Source organism: Misgurnus anguillicaudatus, chromosome 22 (genome assembly GCF_027580225.2).
Source record: "Misgurnus anguillicaudatus chromosome 22, ASM2758022v2, whole genome shotgun sequence".
NCBI classification, from domain to species: Eukaryota; Metazoa; Chordata; class Actinopteri; order Cypriniformes; family Cobitidae; genus Misgurnus; species Misgurnus anguillicaudatus.
Window position 1 is genome coordinate 30399271 of NC_073358.2, and position 12289 is coordinate 30411559.

At 40.1% G+C, this 12289-nt stretch overlaps 1 protein-coding gene across 2 annotated transcripts in view; it reads left to right on the forward strand.

Annotated features, from left to right (window-relative positions):
• Window positions 1-627: 627 nt before the first annotated feature.
• fibcd1b (fibrinogen C domain containing 1b) overlaps window positions 628-12289 on the forward strand; it is a 110788-nt gene continuing 99126 nt past the window's right edge. The window contains exon 1 of one of the 2 annotated variants that reach the window (XM_055199613.2): window positions 628-1611. In XM_055199613.2, the coding sequence (XP_055055588.1) occupies window positions 1540-1611 (72 nt within the window). In that variant the 5' untranslated portion in view covers window positions 628-1539. The remainder of the gene's footprint in view (window positions 1612-12289) is intronic. The other variant, XM_055199614.2, reaches the window with a different exon arrangement.

The following is a 12289-nucleotide window of genomic DNA, read 5'->3' on the forward strand; positions in this document are numbered from 1 at the left end:
CCAGATGGGTTAAATAAATGCTTTTATTAAAAATAGTGATGTGCAGTTCATGCAAATCAAGCCTGTGAAATCACAAAATAAAATGCAAACAAATTTGCCCTTGCTACTTGGTTTATTAGAAATGCAAAACAGGCTTTTATTAATCAGGGACTCTCAACAGGTAATGTGTTAATCATACCCCTTGGCCAAATAAGCAGTCCTCCATTACAATGACTTTTATTTTAAAAAATCCAATTGCATGTAGCTGTAGTTCTCTTTATGTGTAAATAACAAACAAACACACAAAGTTGTTTAATATAAATATAATATAATATTGCATTTGCAGATTGTTTGGGGGTCATCACTGAGCCCTCTCACCTGGACTGCATCTGTATATTTTTTATAAGTTCATAGGGTGAGTCAATTGGGACACTATTGGGAATATATGAAAGTCCAGATGAATCCCTGTGCTGTCATATATAATGGAAGGGGTATGCTTTTTAAAGAGTAACATGAGAAAAACATCTGTGTCAATTATAACGTTTTGGTTGGCTTAAACTGCGTGCTTTATATTACGATTAGGCATTCACATAAATGGCTTTTAGGTTCTGGTTTGTCAGTCAGACCTATTTCGCACACACAATCTGTTCTGATGAGTCGTTTTGTCGCATTTTGAGCTCCTCGCAGTGATGTGGGAGTTTCCTGGAGTAGACGAGGGTGCGGAGAAGTCATATCAGAAAGGGAAAAGAAGAAATTGAGCGAGCGACGGGAGCGCGCTTAACGGCTGGAGCTTGAGGAGAGCGAGTGGTTTGGCACGAGAGCAGGAACCCTGTTAATTTGTCCTGCGCGCTACTCTTGTCAAAACATCAACGAGAAATCCGTTGTCATCTGTCCAGCTCCGTTCTGCAAACTGGACACCCTGGGAAAACGGATTCCCTTCAAATCATAACCAACTTGCGCACCACCCGCAAGCACGCGTTTCAAGCAACATTTTAACAACAACTCTCCGAACCTTCCCGCGAACGCGCAGCCCTCATAAGGAATATACGTGCTTTTAGGTCACTTCTAATATTAATCTTCAAGACCGCACGTCTTTTGCTTCAATATCCACTTTCTGACAGAAGCATCAAGAGTTTCCGTCTTTGGAGTGGCGTATGGATTATACAGGCGCTCGACGAGTTCATTTCGCGCGTTTTTTCTAATTGCCGCTGTTTGGTGTGGAATATCAACGGACTTTCTCGTTTTGGAGGTTAAAAAGGAAGTTTTAAAGGAAATGTGTTAAGTTTTTATTATTGTTCCTAACCGAGTGCGTATGATATTACGATGTGTGCGGTGCTAGATTCTTCGCCGCCCCTTTTCGACCAGAATTAGTCCGTGTGGTCCCGGAGTAGAGGCTAGATCCGTGTCTTCTCGTTCTCTCCTCGCTATCCTTTCCCACAAATGTTTTTTGTCTGTTTCTATGGAATAACTGGCAAGAAAAGCGACTGAAGGACCCAGTGTCTTGTGTTTTCACCCCGCCTGTAACTGACAGGCGCCTGAGGATTGACTCTTCTCCGGAGAATGGTCAATGATCGATGGGGAACCATGAACAGCTCATCGGAACTCGAAGAAGGACAGCGGGGCAAAAACCAGGTGTGTGTCCCACTCCAACAATTTTCCCTTTAGACGTGGTATCGTACAATCTAATGTTATTTTCTGATTAGACCTGATAGTCATCTATATGTGTACTGTATGTGTGTAAATGCAGTCTCGTGAGTCTTCTGTCAGAGAACAGTGAATAGCACAATGAGTTGAGCGCGCCTTGTTCCTGTCACTCCGCATAAGCGCGCCCATAGATCATGCGCGCGGCTGAAAGCGGCTGTTTTGTTTCCCGTTTATGCGGGTAGATGAAGAAAAGGGCACCGGTCATGCGACATCCAGCTGATATGTGGTGCTGGCACAAAGTGCTGGGATTAATATGAAGTTTATCTCAATCTTTTCCAAAGCGTAGACGAGAAAATGTGACTCAAAACGCAATCCAGACGAATTTAAAATATAATTAGATTTTTGAACATCCCGCTGGAAACTGTTTCGTAGGGTTGGCAAGGGTTAACTGAGCGAATAGCACAGTTTGTAGCACAGATGTAAGGATAATGGGTTGTCAACGAGAAAACGCAGTCAATTTGTGGGAAAAAAGACACGTTATTGAAACATGGTAGTCGTGTGTGTGCGTAATGGACACACATCAGGTAATACGTTATATGGCAAATAAGTAAATGTATGTACCTGAGGGTCAGTGGAGGGTGAGACTAAATGGAAAGGTGGGTAGTGAATAAACCACAGGTGTGGATAAACCACAGATGCATGTTATTGCTGAGCCAATGTTTAGAGAGAATAAGCAAAACGTCAAACTGAAAACTCTTAAATGCATCACTGAATAACAGATGGCCTCAGGTATGTAAAATGTTTATGTCGAAGGTGAGTATTGACAGACAGCACAGTGATTAAAAACCAGGCTATATGTGTGTATTTGTCAAATGCAGTAATGGAACAAGAGCGGCATCTGAAAAGACGACCCTTAACCCACACGTTCACACTCAAAAAATATCAGAACCAACACAGCTCAAGAAATACTTAAAGCTTAGGTACACACCCACATCATCAAGTACACATGCATGGGGGAAAGAGAGAGGGAGAGACCCAAGTATAAAGCCACTGTAGCACAATTCAGGCTGCGTTTTCGGTGCTAGAAATGGAATTTACCACAATCCAGCCTGTGTTTCTCTGTGCTAGATGATACGTTACCATAATCCAGGCTGTTTCTCTTTGTTGGTGTGTGACTGTGCCACAATCTAGCCTGTATTTCTCTGTGCTGAACGAGGCTGTATTACAATCCAGCCTGTGTTTCTCTGTGCTGAATGAGACAACCACACAATCCAGACTGTGTTTCTCTGTGCTGATTGAGACTGTATCACAATCCAGCCTGTGTTTCTCTGTGCTGAATGAGACTGTATCACAAACCAACTGAGTATTCCTCTGTGCTCGGGTTGGAATGAGACTGTACCACAATCCAGACAAGATTTCTCTGTGCAGGGATGAGAGGAAACAAGAAAATATTTCTTGAATAAATTTAGAGTGTGCCAGTCTTCAAAAATTACTTTATGAAGTTAGGTCTATTGCTCTGAGATAGTTATGAGAGCTGGTCTCTGATTATATTATCTGGTCTGAGGTTTTTGTATTCAAGTTGCATCTATTAAAGGTATAATATAGCAATTTCGTAGCAAGCTAGCTTTGAAAGCATAAAAGCTAGCTCCCTTCAGAATCCTCTCCAAAGCCAAACCACACAAACTCTGCTTTTTCCTCTAGACTTTTTCTTAGTTTTTTTGTAGGCCAATCAAAACTAGCACAATGATCCTAGCACAAAAACTGTAACTTAGTGATTGATATCAGTATGTGAAAAGATTTTCAACCAGCAGCGTTTCTGGACAAAATCACCTACCCCACTTTCAAGAAATGAAATACCTTGTTTTCAGTTTTATAGTTTTAATGCAATTGTGCCTGCATCAGTAACATGAAAGGAGTTTAGGCCCTTCTGCTTCCTTTCAGATGTGTTTTAGGCTGTTGGTATGTGAGATGAAATGCCGATTGATTGCATAAAGAATGTGATACAAACCTAAATGTCAGCTAGGGTTTGATTTTTGAGTTTGTCAAAGAATTTCAATCAATCAATAGAGAATATCCTAAAACAAACACACACATCCACCCACACGCATGCGTGCACGCAGACATGCACGCACGCACGCACACACACACACACACACACACACACACGCTGGGTTTCCATGTTTTGTGGGGACATTCCATAGACGTAATGGTTTTTATACTGTACAATTCTCTTCCCCTAACCCTTCCCCTAATCAACCGTCACAGAAAACTTTATTGTACTTTAGATTTTCAAAAAACAACATTCTGTTTGGTTTATAAGCTTGTTTCCTCATGGGGACCTTAAAATGTCCCCACAAGGTCACAAATTGACTGGTATTTCTATCTTTGTGGGGACAATTGGTCCCCACACCATAATAATTACTAGGCACACACATGCACGCACGCACGCATACACGCACACGCACACACGCACGCACACACACACACACACACACACACACACACACACACACACACACACACACACACACACACACACACACACACACACACACACACACACACACACACACACACACACACACAGTTTTTGCTGACAATAGTCAGTAGCAGCAGGGCAGGGTCTATGCATTTTAAACAATTGACTTTAGGTGACTGTCACTTTGGAAATCCCTGCTTATTTTATACGTGTTTATACTTTAGCTAAAAAGATTTTGTTGTAAGAGTACTGAAACGAAAGTAACAAAGAATATTCGAGACTTAATGCACACAGAAACTGTCTTAAACTGGTAAAAGAATGAAGCACAAATAAAGATTATGATAATTTTTTTTACATTTTGTGACGTGCCAGACAAACGTCAGAGAGCAAAGATGAAGTGTTCAGTGTATAAATTTTGAGGGAAGTTCTTGTTGCATCAGATTGGATAAGATCAATCATAAAGAGTATAATACTGTATTTGATATCTCACAGAGTAAAGAACTAATGCCAGTTGAGAGTTAAAGCTTCCCAAGAGGGACTGACTGAAAAACCTTTATGGGTGTAACCCAAAACCTTTTATTGGAGTATAGATCTCTGATTTCCTCAAAGGATGATCTCTTCATCTATGATCTCTAAAGCTACTCAAGTACACACACTGATACACATTTAGTTTGTAAAAAGCGTTTCAGGACCATGGACAGCAACACCATGCTAGTGCTATATTAAGAACCATGGACAGAACCAGTTGTGTTTAGTGTTAGCACACATTCAACTTTTCACATTAGTGCATGAGCACAGCACATTTAGTTTAAAGGTCCCGTTCTTTCTGTGGTTTTGAAGCTTTGATTGTGTTTACAGTGCGCAATATAACAATTTACTTATCTGTATACCGCTGTTTTCACTGTCCTTAAAACAGGCTGATGTCTTCCTCGTTCTATGAAGTCCCTCCTTTAGAAATACTTGTCGAGCTCTGATTGTGTAGCTTATTTAGTGTGTTGTTATTCGATAGCATTAGCAGCTTAGCTTGCCGTTAGCTTAGCTGGTGACTGACGTATTTCTGTGGGTGGAGTTTAGTCAAAAAAGTTTAGTTTTACTGACGTCATTGAAGGAAGTTGAAGATTGTAGTCCAAACCGGTCGTTCTGTAGGCTTTGAAAGGCGAATTCTGAAAATATATTACCTGGCAGTGAACTTTGAGCTTTGAGCTCATTTTACAAGTATTATTTATGTTATTATAGTAACATTACACACTAACTAGGGTTTAAAAAATGGCATCAGAAAAAACGTGACTTTTAAATGTCTTTTACAGCGATCAACAATGCCAATTATTCTTTGACTATCATTAAGCAGGAACAAAGTGCACAATGAAGCTTTTGGTGCACGTACACTATATGTGAAATATGTAAAGGCCTAAATTAGAATGAGCTCACAAAATTAATAACAAAAAGTAGGTGAGACAGGGCAAACTGTCACACTATTTTCTGCAGCAATATTTATTGTGGTAGAGTTATATTAATAAGTCTTTACTACAAAAGCTTTTCAACATTATAAGATACTAGTTATAAAGTATGATACAGGGTGCATGTCTACATTCCAAAACCAACCAGTGTTTTGGTCTGAAGAAATGATGATCAATGAATATACAATGTTGTAAAATTTGTATAGTATAGGTCAGCCTTGAAGTTTGTAGCATAACTTACTGCACTATGTCGGCAAGACAGACAAGTAGCAAACTGCAAATGTAATAAGGGGCTGCAAAGTACATCACCCATTCACAAAATGAACTCTTAATAACTAATGCCTTCTCCCTCAACCAAGGCGAAGTGGAGATAGAGAGTAGATGAGAGGAAGAGAGAGATGTCAGGTTGAACTGCAAGTAAATCGTATAAATTTCTTCTAGCTTTAGGACACGCTGTAAGGCAAACACACACTCTCAAGCACACACACACACATGCTTGGATTTGGTTTTACATTTGATTAGTATTCTAAAGCATGATCTCCGGTTGAAACAAGTGCCCTGTTTATGCATCAACTCAAAGGCTCTCAAATTTACCTAACATCTCTTAATGTGTGTGTATGAGACAAGTTTTCCATATGTGTCCTTGTGAATATATTTGTTATTCTCCCTTTTTTATCCTAGTTTTTCTCTTTTTTTCGTTCTCACACCGTCTGTCCCCTACGCTGTCTCACCCTGTCAGTCCATCTCTTGCTTCTTTTCCCTCCATCAGGTCAAACACTGACGGTTTCGTCAATAGAGGCCTGGGAGGCACGATCGCTTTCTTTCTTTATTCTGCCCGACCTGCCTTTCCTTTAAACCTCCTATCATTTTCTCATCTCTTCCTGCCAGTGTTATTGCATCTCTTACACATGCACAGCTAAAGGGAGCATGCAGACACACGGGTAGACTCACACATCACCCAGCGCAATATAATGAAGGATCAAGGTTGGCCTTGCCCGTATCGTGCCCTTGTACACTGTTCACAATTCTTTGTACACGGCAAGTTCTCTGTTAGTGCCTGCACATGTGGTCACATTGGGGATATTTATTTAATTCATGTTAGGCATTCACACCACATGTGACAATAGCCCTGAGCCATTAAGCTTTGTCACTCACTGAAAAATGTATGAAATGTGCATTACACTGTATTTTAAGATGCAGCAATAATCGTAAAGTTCTGTAGTGAAGTCTTCACAATTCAAGCTGCTTCCATACATTAAGATTATGGGTTAAGCATGTTAAAGTGCACTTATTGTTTCAAAGTGAACGTTCAAAGTTCCATTTCCTCCAATGCAAGATGAATGAAGTAAAAAATGCATTTACTTTTGATCACCTGATATATACACATTCAGTTACTTGACTTTCTATTGCCTTTGTGACTTCTGTTATGAATACAGTCCTCTATTGTAAAGCTACTGCATTAGCATATCAAGGTTTGAGAGGCATTGGCACATCGGTTTTTTCCACTTGGTTACAAGTGAATCTCATTAAAGATGATTGTTCATTGATGCACAGAGAATCCTCATCAATGCTTCACTGATGACAATTTCTTTATATAGCCTATTCTGATGAACATTTCCACACAGTCATCCAGAGTACAGTTATTTGGTTGGTGGCTGTGAACTGCTTAACAGTGATGGTAGGAAACTACAATAACTGAATCTTTTATGAACAACAAAAGTGCTCATCTGCTTAGCAGGAGTTTGAGGAATAGCGAGTCCAGGAGAGAAAGAGACCATAAGGGACACAGACGAAACAAGATGGACAGATGAATCAGATAACTGTCTGGAAAGAGTGTGAGTCCATCAATGGGTATGTCAGTCTCTGATGGTCTGAAAGCTCCTCAGGCATTCTTCGGTTTCATTAGCGGATGAACAATCCTTACTAGATTTGGACTGACATACTGGTTGAAGTTTAAGAGTTTTCAGAAGGTTTGCACCCCTTGCACAAGACACCCCAGGCTGCTTCAGGGGATCATTTTGCCCTGTAAATAGTTTACAGTGAGTCATGTTCAGTGATGGGAGTAACACGTTATAAAGTAATTCCACTACTTTTAGCGGTAACAAGCATGAGTTTGTCACTCGCGTTACTCTATATTGTATCTTGGAGACAAGACATTTTTTGATCTAACGTTGCAGGATCGTGGTGGCGCAATGAATTAAAAACTTCATCATGGCGTATGAACATGAATCTAAATGGACAACATACCTTTGTTTAAAAATTGTGCGCTAGTCATAATCCATCCGGTCTCATGTTGGTAAATTATCTTTGTAATCCCAGTATGACATCCACTTGCATGTAGTCCACAAAAGCAATAAATCTGAGAAATGTTAATTTATTCTTAGATGTTTACATCGGCTTTCATTGAAGAGAACTATCCGTGATTGTTGTTTCCAGTAAAATATGCCCCCTGCGCTGTACACCCATGTTAAAACTCCATAGTATGTGTGAGTGCGCACTTAGGTTCAGTTTTGGTTTCATTCGCTCCGTATCCGACAAAACAATCCACTCGCTTTGTGTCCATCCGACAAAACAATCCACGTACTACGTTTTCTGGTTTAATATCTTCATTTAATCTCGTTTAACATTTAAATCAAACATAAAAAAAAATATGCAAACAATATATGATCTTAAAGGAACACGCCCACATTTTGGGAATTTAGCTTATTCACCGTATCCCCCAGAGTTAGATAAGTCCATACATACCTCTCTCATCTCCGTGCGTGCTGTAACTCTGTCTGACGCAGCCCCCGCTAGCTTAGCTTAGCACAAAGACTGGAAATGCATGGCTCCAGCTAGTATACTGCTCCCAATAAGTGACAAAATAACGCGATCATTTTCCTATTTATGTGTTGTGATTTGTATAGTCAAACCGTGTACAAATAACAAGGTGATATGAGACACAGCGATCTTTTAACAGTATACATACTGAGAACTATATTCTCTGAAGACGAAGCACTGCCGCATGGGCGGAGTGATCTGCTCGCAGCACACGAGAAGCCCCTGGTGAGGAGCAGAGAATTCGGTCAGAGTTGTGCAAATCACTCCGCCCATGCGGCAGTGCTTCGTCTTCAGAGAATATAGTTCTCAGTATGTATACTGTTAAAAGATCGCTGTGTCTCATATCACCTTGTTATTTGTACACGGTTTGACTATACAAATCACAACACATAAATAGGAAAATGATCGCGTTATTTTGTCACTTATTGGGAGCAGTATACTAGCTGGAGCCATGCATTTCCAGTCTTTGTGCTAAGCTAAGCTAGCGGGGGCTGCGTCAGACAGAGTTACAGCACGCACGGAGATGAGAGAGGTATGTATGGACTTATCTAACTCTGGGGGATACGGTGAATAAGCTAAATTCCCAAAATGTGGGCGTGTTCCTTTAAATCTTAAATATCACAGATGCGGTAAAGAGAACTGTGCAACTTCACTGTATTTCACTGTAGTCCTGCACACTACCCGCCGCAAGCTTCTCCAAATTCTTAAAGAGACAGTACACAATTTTAACACATTATATATTTTCAATGTAAACATACAGAATATTTGTTTAAATGGTCTAAATGATATACATAAAAAAACTAAGCTTATATATTAAGATAATTTCTAACAAAAATATTCAAAAGCTTAATCTAACAACACATCCTCACCCCATGTCGTCAATATTTGACGACACTTGACCATTCGTCAATATGTGACGGGGAGGGTATACATTTCACATCATTTTTTGACGAACTGGGGACTTCAATACTATTACGTCCGTTGCATTCTCTTTCCTATTTTCTTACCATTTTCGCGTCGGTTTAGGGTTAGATTTACATAATGACATCCCTACCCAAACCTAACTCTAACCCCAACGCCAGGTGACAACTGTCGTACCTAACTCTAACCCCAACGCCAGGTGACAACTGTTTAATTTCGCGCACACTGTTTAATTTTGCTTAATCTAACCCTAAACCGACGCGAAAATGGTAAGAAAATAGGAAAGAGAATGCAACGGACGTAATAGTATTGAAGTCCCCAGTTCGTCAAAAAATGACGCGAAAGGTATACCCTCCCCGTCACATATTGACGAATGGTCAAGTGTCGTCAAATATTGACGACATGGGGTGAGGATGTGTTGGCAACGGACGTAATAGTATTGAAGTCCCCAGTTCGTCAAAAAATGAGGATGGGTTGAATCTAAAGTAAAATAGGCTCCTACAGTATGTGATATATTAGAGTCTTACGTGTAAAATAGCCCACCCATATAAGAAACTTAATAATAGGGATGTCCCGATCCGATCACGTGATCGGAAATCGGCCCCGATCACGTGGTTTCAGACTCGATCGGAATCGGACGTAACCTTCCGATCAGGACTCGGATACATAGTGTTATATTGTATAGTGCATCCCCACAAAACAAATCCCAATTTAACCCCCTGTACATATGTACTATATATATTTTCATTTTTTTAAACACATCAATAGTTATGCGCTGGCACAGAGTTAGACCCTTTTGAGTCCACACAGAAACAGCAATAGAGACAGAGCGCAGCGCGTCACAACCTGAAAACCACGCCCACCGGGGGGGAAAGCAATCCAACAGTCTCCATTGACTTTGTATTGCAAAAGGCCGCCTCCTTGTCATTTCTGGCTTATAACAAAAAACTGAATAATGCCTAAAAGCTGCTTTGGGACAATATGTACAGCTAACAAGACAAAGAACACAGAAATAAGTTTTTATAAGCTGTCGAGCCGTAAAACCCAGTCTTTAAGGAGAATAAAGTGGATCGCCGATTACGTTTCCCCCTATTGGACGCAGTTTTACTAATAGGAGTACTATGAAAAGTTGCCTGTTTCCATTTCTGTGTCTAAACGCTCGTTTTTTGAAGTCGACAGCTTATAAAAAATTATTTATTTATTTTTTTGGCGTGTTAGATGTACACCTTGTCACACAGCAGCTTTTAGGTATTATTCTGTTTTTAAGTTTAATCTGTAAATAAGTTTTTGTAGGCTGTCGACCCCAGGGAACGAGTGTTTGGGGACACAGAAATGGATGCAGGCAACTTTTCATGGTACTTCTATTGGTGGAACTGCGTCCACCAGGGGGAAACGCAGTCGGCGATCCACTTTGTTCTCCTTGGAGACTGGGTTTTGCGGCTCGACAGCTTGTGGAAACTTGTTTCTGGGTTCTTTGGCTTGTTGGCTGTACGTGTTGTCACACAGCGGCTTTTGGGCATTATTCAGTTTTTTGTTATAAGCCAGAAATGACAAGGAGGCGGCTTCTCGCAACACAAACTCAATGGAGACGGTTGGATTGATTTCCCCCCCGGTGGGCGTGGTTTTCAAATTTGCATAACGGCGCTCTGTCTCTATGCGTGCGGCATGATATAAGGAACATCCTGGATCTGTTTTTTTCGCTCATCTTTATTCTATTTTTATGTACTTGGTATCGGCAGATAATCAAATGACTCGGACTCGAGGGCAAAAAAACCTGATCGGGACATCCCTAGTACATAACCAATCTAACGAAAGAGTGATGCCCACTGTGGCCTATCATTTTATTGTTTGACTGTTCAGTACTATCCATATTTACATTTAAAAAGCAGACATAAAAGTAACTTAAAAGACTTACTTTCCCTAGTAACTAATTACTTTTGATATATAGTGTAACTGTAAGTAATTACTAATTTTCAGTACCTTGCCCAACACTGGTCATGTTATATGAACGCCTGATATCGACTATAAACCTCATAAATTACCTCTAAATGACTAAATACCAAAAAAATAAATATTTCAGTTGTGTGTTCTTTCTGTTTTCAGTTTAGTAATTAGGATCTCGTACACTTTTCACAAAGCTATGAATTTAAAATTCATAAAGATGACAGCTGACTCCCGGAGTGAGAAGTCTTGCATATAGCAGTAGAAAATAAATCTTTTTTCAGTCTTACAGAGCCTTACGCAAGAAGCAAGGCTTGTAATTCATGTAAAGAGCAAAACAATCATTAACTGTTGATTGAACTGTCAACTCAAGATTCAAAATGAATATAAAGTAAATCAAAATAAACGAGTAAAGCAGTTTTTGGCTTCCAGCCCATGACAATTTTAGCTCCTGCACTTGAGCCTACCGTTGTAACGAACCTGGACCTGTTGATCGATTAGTCATTTTATATCAGATGCCCAATAGTCCAAATAAGTAGAGAACATGAGAAAAGAACTTAATTATGTCCGCTAACAGACAACATTGAGCCGACTGCTTGACAGGTTCAAATAGCTGTTCAGATTTCAATTTCCCTGGTATTGGGGCTTTGCGTATTTATGCACCAAATTGACTGGCGTTCCCGTGTATTAAGTCTTTGATTAATGATATTATTTAGCCCTCCCGCTCTTGTGTTTGTATGTTCGCGCTTATGTGTGCTGTATAGGTGGACGTGAATGTGCGAGTTGATTTAACACGGAGTGGTAATAGCATCATTAAGGCGGAATGATGTGATCAGGAATGTCAAGGTTAATCACTGGACTAATTACAGCCCAGAGATAGAGATTAAAGGATGGGAATGGTTCACCTTTTCAGCTTTTACCAGACTGTAATCTCACATCTTGGTTTTAACACAGATCCACATAAACAGTTAGTCAGATGATGATCATATGGGGGTGGCAGCCACTGGGGATGTTAATAGCAACGGTTTCACAGGCCATTTTTGAAAGT